Below are 12,305 nucleotides of genomic sequence, written 5' to 3'. Positions count from 1 at the left end.
TACTGGATAGGCATATGGAGCACACCAGAGTGATAGGGAGCGAGATAGCTTGATCTTGTGTTCGGACATAGCTCGGCACAACGTCGAGAGCCGAAGGGCCTGAATTGTGCTGTACTGTGCTATGTTCTATAAGAATAGAGGACACTGAAAATACTCAACAGGTCTGACAGCATCTGTAAGGAATGAAAGCAGAGTTAACATTTGAGCCCTTTTGACTCATGTCATATTTGAAGAGTGGGAGAATATATTAGAGTATATTAGAATTTAACAGTTTGCTCAATATCATCATTAAAAAAAGATTGCCTGGTCATTTACCACATTGCTGTTTGTTGGACCTTGTGCACAAATTCATTCCCACATTTCCTTAGATCACGTCAATGAAGCAGTACTTACTTGAATGTAAAAACCTCTGGGATGTTGTGAATGATGCTGTACAAAATGTAATTAATTTTTCCTTCTTCTATTAAGAAGTCGACACATGTAGAGTTGATGTTTAAAAGCAAATTACTGCAGATGCTGGTATCTGAAACCAAGAAAACAGCTTGTCTGGACTCGAAATGTCAGCTCTTTTCTCTCCTTACAGATGCTGCCAGACCTACTGAGATTTTCCAGCATTTTCTCTTTTGGTTAGAGTTGCTGTCTTACTGGCATAGAACGCACATTGTCTTCCCAGGACAACAGGCCCCACTTAACTAAGTGCGGGAAGCTATTAAGAAAGCTAGCAGGGTTAAGCCCACAGATGTTCTATTTGTCTAGGAGTACTGCTAGAGTTTATCCAGCTTACTACTGGAAGCATCATTGAGTCTCTTATGCATCATTGAGTGTCAGCTACGGATTCTGAAGAGCAGAACTAAGAAAATACACAACTTTTTAATAAACCCAGTTCAGTACAGGAGCTGGCTCCTTTATTGTTTGAGAAAGCAAAGCATGACCATGAAGTCGGCAGTAACAAAATTATGCATTAACCTTGTTAGGATTAGTGGGTGGCACAGTGACTTGCACTGCTACTTCACAGTGCCAAGGACCTGGCTGGATGGACCTGGCTAAAATGCTTTGCTCTTTCAGAGAGTCAGTGCAGACACAATGGGCCGATCCTGCTGCACTGGATTATGAGCGGAATAAAATGGCGTCAAATTGTAAATGGCAAATGTCATTATACAATATGGTCCTCAAAATAAATTCAAAGTACGGATACCATGTAGCTATTCTCTTTTTAAAAGATTTAGTTTTTAAAATGCCATCAATGGGCATTTTACTATATGCTATTGGGTCGAAATTTTCTTGACAAATTTTGGCCAATGAAATAGCAATATAGAATAAGGGATTCTGATTTAGTTACACCAACACACAAATGCACTCTCGGCAAATGTGTGCGCAGTTTTCTTTATCCTTGCTTTGCAAAAGTTTTTAAATTTGTGTTGGAGTTGGTTACTTCATTGTTGAGTCAGCTTAAGGCGATGGATAAATTGCATTTTGATTTCATGGAACAAGAACGTGTGTGGTCCAGCTGTGTCATTCTTCATCTTGTGTGAAATAAATTATGTCACCCTTGTGTTTGCTATCATTGGTGATTATACCTGATTTATGTTCCCATATGATTATTTGTAGAAGCTTTGTAAAGAGCTGGCATGGTACAACAGTACTTGTTAATTTTTTTGGTGTGAAAATATCTTTAAAAAATCTAATAAGTTTTGACATTTTCACACCTGTAAAGTTTATCTCCATAGTCCCAGAGTATGTATGTTCTGCATATAAATAATTTTAACCTCGCAGCTTGTTGGAAAAGATAAGTCAATTAAGAGTATTCTGAAGAAGTCAAGAGGACATTTTTGTATTTTGATTAAGGAGATTTCCAATGGGAATTGTTCTTGGCAGTGTAATTAGTTGTTTATAATAACTCTCTAAGCTGTAAATATTTATAAGGATGTGTACAGTTGACACATTTGTTCAAATATTATTTTAAAATGTTATTGAGCATAAACCTAGGAGTGGCTCCCTTGATCCCAGCTATTAAGACAGACAGTACATGAGCCATGTGGACCCAGTTCCAGTTTGATCACTATTCTGTGTTGAATTAGTAGTTAACAGATGAGCCAGTGGCACATGCAGCAGTTCTGGTGTGGGAGTGGTGAACACGCAAAGGTTACTATTCTTGTTTGCTAATTAGCAATCCCTGCAGGAATTGTGATAACAATTTAGATATTTCTTTGTTAGTGTTTTCAAGCACATTTAGGAATTGGTACTTAAAGATCCTGATAAATATTTTCACTGTTTAAAACACCTCTAATTACTTAAAGCAATACCTTGAAGAAAGTAGCTGGCTGTACTTACTAAATTACAACTTTTTGTGAAGCACCATTCGTTTTGTGCATTCAATACAAAGTTACCACTTGATCAAGTGATATCCAACTGTAATAAAAACATAACATTCTAGAAATATTCAGCAAGTCAAGCCTCCGTGGAGAGAGAATAGAGTTAATGTTTCAGATAAAATTGTTAACTTTGTTCTCTCAATACTCATGCTGACTGGCTTTTCAGTATTTCCAGCAATTTCTGTTTTTATTTTAAATTTCCGGCATCTTAGTATTCTGCTTTTCCAATGTAGCTACAACTGTCTTCTTTGGCTGTCAATGGCATTCAGCATCATCCAACATTTCATCCCTTTCTACCAGGTCCTTCCTTTATACACTCCTTTTCCTCATTTTCACTGCATGCCCAATAACTTTTGGTACAAATATGTTGATAACACCCAGTTCAACTCCATCTCCATCCAAGTTGTACAATTCCCTCAGCATTGCTTGTCTGACAATGGGTCAGTATTTCTTCCAGTTGACCATTAAGAAAACTGAAGCTATGTTCTTAAGTTCCTGCCAAAAGAATATGTACCCTTACTCCTTCCCCATTTCTGGTTGTTTATTTAGATTGAGCAAGATGGTTTACAATTCTGTTCACCCGCAAGCTGAGGTGGAAATAACATTTCCATCAACCAATGCCAAGACTGCTTACTTCATCTCTGAAGCATCACAACACCTCTGTGCAATCTTTATTCCAGCACCATTTCTGTACTTTTGTTAATTCTAGAATCAATTTATCCAATGCACTTCTTGGCACCTTTCCAAATTCCTGCTTAAATAAACTCATAATTCATTCAAAACTGATGCCTACATTTTTCCTGAAATGCTGTACTGCTAACCTACTGTACATACTGGATTCCTTTGCTCTCTGTTGTACGCAATGGCACAGTGGTTTGTACTGCTGTCTCACAGTGCCAGGGACCCGAGTTCAATTCCTGGCTTGGGTGACTGTGCAGAGTCTGCACATTCTCCCCTTGCCTGTGTGTTTCCTCCCACAGTCTGAAAGACATCCTGGTTAGGTGCATTGGCCATGTTAAATTCTCCTTCAGTGTACCTGAATAGGCATCGGAATGTGGCGACTGGGGATTTTCACAATAACTTCGTTGTGGCATTAATGTAAGTCTACTTGTGACACTAATAAATAAACTTAAACTTAAATTTACATCGTATCAAATTCAAAATCTTAAGTTACAAATTGCTTATAGTCACCTTATCTCTACAATCTTCTCCAGTCCTCTGTGCCTTTTTGTCCTTCAACTTTCAGTATCAGTGTTCCCTCTATCCTCTGCATTATCGGTGGCCAAAATGACTTGCTCTTGCTCCCTGGAAGTCCCTCCCTAAATCTCTTCGCTGCCCACTGTGAAACATATTTTCAATTCCATTTTCAGTCATCTCCTCTAACTCTTGTACAAAGAACAAAGAACAGTACAGCACAGGAAACAGGCTCTTCAGCCCTCCAAGCCTGTGCCGCTCATTGGTCCAACTAGACCATTTGTTTGTATCCCTCCATTCCCAGTCTGTTCATGTGACTATCCAGGTAAGTCTTAAACGATCCCAGCGTGTCTGCCTCCACCACCCTACTTGGCAGTGCATTCCAGGCCCCTACCACCCTCTGTTTAAAAAACGTCCCGCTGATATCTGAGATAAACCTCGCCCCTCTCACCTTGAGCCCATGACTCCTCATGATCGTCACCTCCGACTGGGAAAAAGCTTCCCACTGTTCACCCTATCTATACTCTTCATAATTTTGTACACCTCTATTAGGTCTCCCCTCATTCTCCATCTTTCCAGGGAGAACAACCCCAGTCTACCCAATCTCTCCTCATAGCTAAGACCCTCCATACCAGGCAACATCTTGGTAAAAACCTCCTCTGCACTCTCTCCAAAGCCTCCATGTCCTTCTGGTAGTGTGGCGACCAAATGACCAAATGGACGCAGTACTCCAAATGAGGTCTAACCAACGTTCTATACAGCTGCAACATCAGACTCCAGTTTTTATACTCTACACCCTGTCCTATAAAGGCAAGCATGCCATATGCCTTCTTCACCACCTTCTCCACGTGCTGCCACCTTCAAGGATTTGTGGATTTGCGCACCTAGGTCCCTCTGTGTTTCTATACTCTTATTGGTTCTGCCATTTATTGGATAACTCCGCCCTACATTAGTTCTACCAAAATGCATCACTTCGCATTTATCTGGATTAAATTCCATCTGTCATTTCTCCACCCAATTTCCTAGCCTATCTATATCCTGCTGTATTGTCCAACAATGTTCATCACTATCAGCAAGTCCAGCCATCTTTGTGTCTTCCGCAAACTTACTGATCACATCAGTTACACCTTCTTCCAAATCATTTATATATATCACAAATAGCAGAGGTCCCAGTTCAGAGCCCTGCGGAACACCACCGGTCACAGACCTCCAGCCGGAAAAAGACCCTTCAACTGCTACCCTCTGTTTCCTGTGGCCAAGCCAGTTCTCTACCCATCTAGCCACCTTTCCTTGTATCCCATGAGCCTTAACCTTTTTCACCAACCTGCCATGAGGGACTTTGTCAAACGCCTTACTGAAATCCATATAGACAACATCCACGGCCCTTCCTTCATCAACTGTTTTTGTCACCTCCTCAAAAAACTCCACCAAATTTGTAAGGCATGACCTCCCTCTTACAAAGCTGTGCTGTCTGTCACTAATGAGATTATTCCATTCCGTACTTGTGATTTAGCTTTGTTTCACCTGTATGAAACACTTTGGGACATTTTCTGCATTTGAAATGCAAAAGAAATGTAAGTTTTTACTACATCCCTAATAATATTACCATAAAGGGAAGCCTGACCTCGAGGTGGCACTATTGCACTTTGAAAGCCTTTTTGAGCTGAGTGTCACAGACGAACAGCAGCACCCACATTACATAAAACACAAATACAATGCTTATTACTTGATGGGTTATTAATATCATGATTCTGAAAAATGTTCAGCAGGTGAGGCAACATCTGTGGAGAGATAAACAAAGTTCACATTTCAGATCGATGACACCTTTTATCATTTCCACCATCTCAAGAGCAATGTCACCACCCAACACATGTTCCCTTCCCTTGGCAGTCAGCATTCTGTGGTGACCATTCCCACGTAACATCCTGCTTCACTTTTCCATCATTCCTAACAACCACCTTTTATCTCCTCCCTTCCCATTGTCTAATGCCTTCGAATACCCCTTCCCGAAGAAGCAGCATTTTACTTGTACTCAATTTAATTGATTGTGTTCACTACTCACAATTCAGTTTCTTCTACATTGATAAAATTAAATACAGATTGAGCGAGCACATTACACCTCAGTTCAGCATGATGGGTAACCATTAGCTACCAGTTGTTTGCCAGTATAATTCTGCACCCCAATTCCACCTTGACCTCCCTGTCCTAGGCATACTGTCTGGAAGTTTGAATAACAGTGCAATACCTTTCAATTAGGCAATTTACTGGTCTCAAAATCGTGTTCAATAATTTCAGGTCGTAGCTATTGCACCCATTTTTTCTTGATAGCAGATGCTGGTAATGATTCTGTTATTTACATTTGCAGCTCCTCAGTGCTGAGAAAATGACAGAATTGAAATGTTAACTGTTTCTCTCGCTACAGCTACTGCCCAACCAGCTGAGAATTTCTGGCATTTTCTGTATACTTTTCTGATCTCAAGTGCTGAATCTTCCCACATTTGCGGTATTTTACTTTTGAATGTGAAAATGAATATTCAAAGCAAATGAGTTACAAGAAAAATCACAAAATTAAAAAGTTATAATGAAAATTTGTGAGCTTGATGTGTGACACACCTGGAAACCTATAGCCATTTTCAAGAGTTTCCAAATCATTGTACTGCGAAAGCAACACAGGTAGTTTTTACCTGAGCAGGGCTTCTCTCCCTGTCTGCAGAGATATAGCCAATTAACAATTTCAGAGAACTTATGCACAACTTAACAAGATTTGAGACTGGGGGATCACCCAGTGAAAACAAGGGTAGCATTTGGCCATCAAAAACTACTGCACTGCCCACTCAGTTATTTTGTTTATCAATTATGAACAACATATCAATACACTACAGAGCACCCCACTGAAACATTGGAGAATGTGACTTCAGTGCTTGTGGGTCATTCCAAAGACACCTAAGCTAATGAAAACCGTGCTACAAGTTGAGGTTGGAGACTTTATGACTCCTATCATAGTTTCCTGCCAGTTGGTTAGCCAAGGAGCTCTCAGGGCAGTTATAAACTCAAGCCTTTTTGCCTTATTTGCAATGGAGCGTCATGGATGATCAAAGGATATTCTCCACTTCTGACTTCCCAGAAAGACATAACCAGCCAATCTCTAGTCAAGTCCATGCCAGCATGAAAATTGATTTTTAGAAAAAAAATGACGTTTAGGATCCAATTTCAACTCATTGAAAACACATTCACTTACAATGTTGAAATTGGGCCCCTACAAATTCGCCTTTGTTTCCTTCTTTCTATTAATTAACTAATTATTAAAAGGCTATTAATGTGACATCATCTTTGCCAAGTTATTAACTAATATAAAATTATTCTGCAACATACAACCTGTGTTACAAAGTGGATAGCTATGTAATTTGTATTAAATTCTCTTATCTTTTCAAAATATTGGTTTAAAAAAAAACTTAAAATCTTTAAGTATTAAAGTAGGCCAAAAGAGTTAACAACGGCCACTATTCCAATTAAGCCTGTTACTTCTTTCTATCAGGCTGGTGTTATTGCTGCAGAGTTTCACGCACTATGTTGACACTCTTACGAAGGAGCAGAGTATCCCTATTTCCAAATCAGTAGGTCCATCCATGTCCGTTGGCCTGGTGGTGAAGAAATACTGGAACAGTATGCTCAAACTTGGGACCCTCCACCAAAAGGTAGGTGCAGGTCTCACAATATTTAGGATTCATTTTTGCTATATTTGTAAAACTGCCTTGCTTTTAATTCTTTGTTTGAAATTATAGTTCTAAAAAATAAACAAGAAGAAATGCAATTCAAATGCTATCTCAATTAACTTTTGTAAAATTTATCTCCCAAGCCCTTCAGTTCACAATTTAAAGACAGTCTCATTCACTAGACAGTGTAATAAGCTGCACATCAACACCAACCAGGAATCATAAAGCTATCTAATCAAATTCATCAATTTTTCAAAATCCAGCAAGCTGGAAGCACTACAAAACAAATTGATCAGATTGCTCAGTTAATTTCTTAATACTATACATAGCCACCATTTTTCTTTTTTGCTTGGATTAGTGTACAAAACTAATGATAACATTTACAACAAAAATATTTAAAAATTGGTACAATTCTGAAAAAAGGTCATTCAGTATTAGAAATACCTTTGGGGAGCTTGCCTCCCCCACCTCTGAATTGGCCTATCCTGCAGTCTGGGTGTATGAATTGCATCCACAATCTTCTGAAAGGCATTTTTGAAATCTGGCCAGTAACTCCATCTTGGCAACTCCTCTCATCAGAACCTTATTCACCATTTCATTGCATAACAAACTGTGGGGAAAGAAAATATAGGCGATTTTGCCAGAGAAGTAGAATCATAATAGCAGGAGTAGTCCATTTGGACTGTCAAACCAGCTGTGCCATTTATTTAGATTGTGACTAATCAGCTCCTTCTACGCCACTTTCTCATGCTATCTCCATATCCCTTGATATCATTAGTATCCAGCAATCTATCAATTTTTCTGTTGAACATACTCAATGATTGAGTATTCACAGTCCAGAATTCCAAAGATTTGCCATCCTCAGAGCAAAGAAATTCCTCCTCTTCTTAGCTTTAATGGGCTGCCTCTTATTCTAAGGCTGTGTACTCTGGTTCTAAGCTCACTAACAAGGTGAAACATCCTAATTATATCTATCCTGCCATGCCCTGTAGCTTTCAAAACTCTAGAGAATACAGGCCCAATTTCCTCAATCTCTCCTCATAAAATAAACCCAATATCCCAAGGTTTAGCCTGGTGAACCTTCATTGCACCTTCATGATAAGTATATACTTCCTTAAATAAGGAGACCAAAACTGCACACAAACTAGGTGTGCTGTCACCAAGGCTCTATACAATTTCAGCAAGACATCTTTATTTCTGTACTCAAACCTTCTTGTGATGACAACCATTCTCCATTTGGCCAAGATGGACCGCCCCCAAAATCTGCAACCACCTACCTGTTGAACAGTTTCTTCACTCACTGCCATGAAAAATCTGGAAAAAGTGGTGTTCCAGTAAGCTCAGGCCCAGGATGCTACGCCAATTCCTGAAAATCCCCAAAAATCCAGGACAATTGGTCACCCTGTTTCCAGTGCCTACGTCAAATTTTGGCAGTTTAATTCTATCCAGGCTGTCATGGGAATTATAACAACAATAATTTTCATTTATATATTATGTTTAATGCAATAAGATATTCAGCCATTCTTCACAGGAACATTATAAAGCAAAACTTGATATCAAGTAAGGAATGAGTCGGTAGATGTCAAAATCTTGGTCATAGAAGGTTTTTTTCAGGGTGTCTAAAAGGACCAAAGTAAGATGGAGGTAAAGAAGTTTAGGAAGGGAGTTTCAGAGCTTAGGGCTTTGGCAGCTAAAGGCAGGGCCACCAATTGTGCAGTGATTTAAAATCAATAATGCTCAAGAGGCCAGAATTAGAGGAATGCAGATGTCTCTTGAGAAATAGGAGGCTACATTAGTAGGATGAGTCAAGATATGGAGGGATCTGAAAACAAAGATGAGAATCTTAAAATTGATTAGTAGCTTGATGGAGATGGTATAGGCCATATAAGAACAGGGGTGATGGATGATTGGGATGTGAGGTGAGTAAGAGCATGGGCAGCAGAAATTTAGATGACTTGAACTTTATAATGAGAGATCATCCAGAAGTGCAACAGTAGAATAATTGCCGGAATTTTACTGCCACACCCACCCCTTGAATTGGGGTGGGCACGGCTCCAAGAGCAGAATTCTCCATTGGCTTCGGGTGGGATTTTACAATCCTCGCCCAAGTGACGTCGTAAAATACCGGCCATTGAGTCCAAAGCTAACAAAGGCATGACTGAGGATTTCAATAAAGACTAGTTGAGGCAGTGGCGGAGTTGGATGATGCTACAGAGCTCCAAATAGGCTGTCGTAGTAGCTACACGATTGTGAGGCTGAAACATCATCTTGGGGTCAATCCCAGTTCAGTGAATCGACTGTGCACATACTTTGAAGCACCTATCTAATGGCAGCCTGACATCTTGAGAAGAGTCACTTGAATTTGATCTGTACACTGGAACTGGTAAACAATGTCCAGCCATCACTTCAGATGGAAGAGGAGTTCCCAACATGGGGTAACTTAGCTAACTTCAAAAATGTCATTGCTGGAAGGTTTTCTTAGGTTTACTAATCCATTCACATGACACCACTGACAGGTTTGAAAACTCAACTCTGAAATCTTAAAAAAGTCTTGTTTGCTATTTTACAGAAGTACTGCCATAAAATAATGATACGTTACCCTCCTTGCATCAAAATCCTGTTTTGTGCACTTGTTATAATTTAATTTGAATAGCAAATAGTGCACCCAACAGAGTCGATTATTTAATGTGTTGAATTGTATTTTTACTTTAATAGAAAAAGTTGATGGCGGCAGACATTTCTAAACTACAAAGTGACCTGATGAATTCAAAGGCAGAGATTGAAAGATTGAAGAATTGTTCATCTGTACCTTGTAACTCACCATCATTCCCCAGCAACATTAAGACTACAGGAATGATTCAGTCACAAGTCTCTGCTACACCCATGCACATTGGATTAGATGAAGCACTGAGAAACTCTCCTAGTATAGCTATGGAGACTCGGAACATTGGTTCACAGACAGTGGAAACGGCCCTTATACCATGTGATGCTTGTGCCTGCACACAAGCGACCCTTAAAAAGGCCAGCAATTCCATTATCAGCATTTGCCAAAACCAGAATATCCCATCAGCTCTGAGCAGGTTTCAGGAAGTGGTGAAAGAAACCCTTGGCAATGAAATGATGACAGCAACTGATGTGGCCTATTGGGCCTCTGAACAGTGCAAAGACCTGGCACGAATAAACAAACATCTCACTGAACTCATGAGCAGCATTAACCCACTAAAAACTGAACTACAGGCCACAGCAGAACAGCAAAATCAAATGAAAAAACAAATAAATGATTTTAATAAAGAACTTGAAAAGCAAAAAGAGCAGCAAAACTTGAAGATAAAAGAGTTTGACAAACAAATGGAGGAGATTAACAGAAATAACTCTGAGACAGTAACAAAGCTTGAGCATGATAAAGAGATGCTGAGGAAAGGTAACCTGAATTTCATGTGGCACACTTATTAGAGAACAAAGTGAGACATAACTTCCTAGCTCTCCAGCATCTCATTTGGGGTTGAGCCCAAAGGTCCACTGGGTATCGCTTTTGAAAGTTCCCTCTGAAAGGTTTACTTGTCCAGCAGGGCTAACTTACTGTGGACAACTGCGTTGGGAGCCATCCAACAAAGCAATTTAAATCACTAACTTTGGATGATTCTGCCAGATTACCCTGATATTGCTCTCAAAGAGTTAGAAGGAGAAACAGCACTTCTAACTCGAGTAATTATTTTAAAGACCCAGACTGAGCCCTGCATGTCTTAACCCCCACATTCCATTTATTTAGTAAGAAGTTTCACAACACCAGGTTAAAGTTCAACAGGTTTATTTGGTAGCATGAGCTTTTGGAGCGCTGCTCCTTCATCAGGCGAGTGGAGAGTTGGGTTCATTTATTTATCTTTGAAACTTTCTATCCTCGTTTCAATGGTCCCTTTGAAAATCACCTCTTTATGGCTAATGCTGTGAAAAGGGGGTTCCTTTGACACCTGCTGGAGTCCCTGAACTGCTTTGCTCTTTCAGTCTCACCCAGCCTGAGTCAAGAAGGTTGGGTGTGACAGGGGCTTTGGATTTCAAGTGAAGGTATGGTGCTACGAGTAGCAATCCACCACTGATTTCCACTCCAAGAAAGGTGCATGCTAATACATTTTTTAATGGTACAGGCATCATTTTGCATTCATGCTGAGGATATATCGTCATATTGATATACGCAGAGCAAATTCCCATGACTTAAAGAACATTCATTATATTTTTATTTAATCATTCCTCCTTTCCACTCTCATTAGGGTCCTCCCGTTTGCTCTCTGCTTCCTTTGTCTTTTCCCTGTCTCCTGCACTTGCTGAAATCTTATTACGTTTATAACTTTTTCCAGTTTTGATGAAAGGTCATTGATCCAAAATGTTAATTCTGTTCCCTTTCCATAGATGCTGTTGAGTATTTCCAGCAGTTTCTGTTTTTTATTTCAGGTTTCCAACAGTCATAGTATTTTGCTTTTCTATCATATTTTTAAAACCATTTTCAGTGATCCGTGAACTCATTTAAGTATTTGATCACCAAAATCTCCCACTCACCTTGAAATGAGAGGATCCTTCCACTTTCAGTCTGTCATTGTGTCCAACTGGGCAGAGCTAGAGTGTGAAAAGCTGTGAGATATCTTCCTTAGTTTGTCCTGATTTTAATTCTGTAGCTCTGTTTTAGGAAGTGCTATATTAGAAGAGAAACTATCAATCTTGAAGGAGGAGGTTAAAGGGCAGCATGTTCTCATAAGAGACCTTGGTAAGTCTGGAATACATTCTTCTTGGTATTTCTTTCACTTTTTGAGGATTGATTGTGATTTAGTTGTGGTTGGCTAGGTGGGTTTTATGCAGATGAGAGGAATTCATTTAAAAAAAATATTCTTTCACAGGGCGTAGACATTGCTAGCTAGGAATGCAGCTATTGCTTGTGCCTAATTGCCCTTGAGAACGAGGTGATGAGCAGCTTTCTTGAACAGCTGCAGTCCACATGGTGTTGATATAACCACAGTGCTGTTTGGAAGGAAGTTCC

The 12,305-nt window shown here is 39.6% G+C and overlaps 1 protein-coding gene across 3 annotated transcripts in view; it reads left to right on the top strand.

Moving 5' to 3' along the window:
* The window catches only part of ccdc157 (coiled-coil domain containing 157), a 36,805-nt gene that overhangs the window by 5,434 nt on the left and 19,066 nt on the right, over nt 1–12,305 (top strand). For 2 of the 3 annotated variants that reach the window (XM_080208251.1, XM_080208249.1), the window contains exons 3-5: nt 7,102–7,261; nt 9,995–10,700; nt 11,958–12,035. In XM_080208251.1, the coding sequence (XP_080064377.1) occupies nt 7,102–7,261; nt 9,995–10,700; nt 11,958–12,035 (944 nt within the window). The remainder of the gene's footprint in view (nt 1–7,101; nt 7,262–9,994; nt 10,701–11,957; nt 12,036–12,305) is intronic. The other variant, XM_080208250.1, reaches the window with a different exon arrangement.

This window comes from Carcharhinus amblyrhynchos, chromosome 20 (assembly GCF_965287045.1).
Source record: "Carcharhinus amblyrhynchos chromosome 20, sCarAmb.v2.hapA, whole genome shotgun sequence".
In the NCBI taxonomy this organism is placed as follows: domain Eukaryota; kingdom Metazoa; phylum Chordata; class Chondrichthyes; order Carcharhiniformes; family Carcharhinidae; genus Carcharhinus; species Carcharhinus amblyrhynchos.
This window is presented reverse-complemented; position numbering and strand designations above follow the sequence as displayed.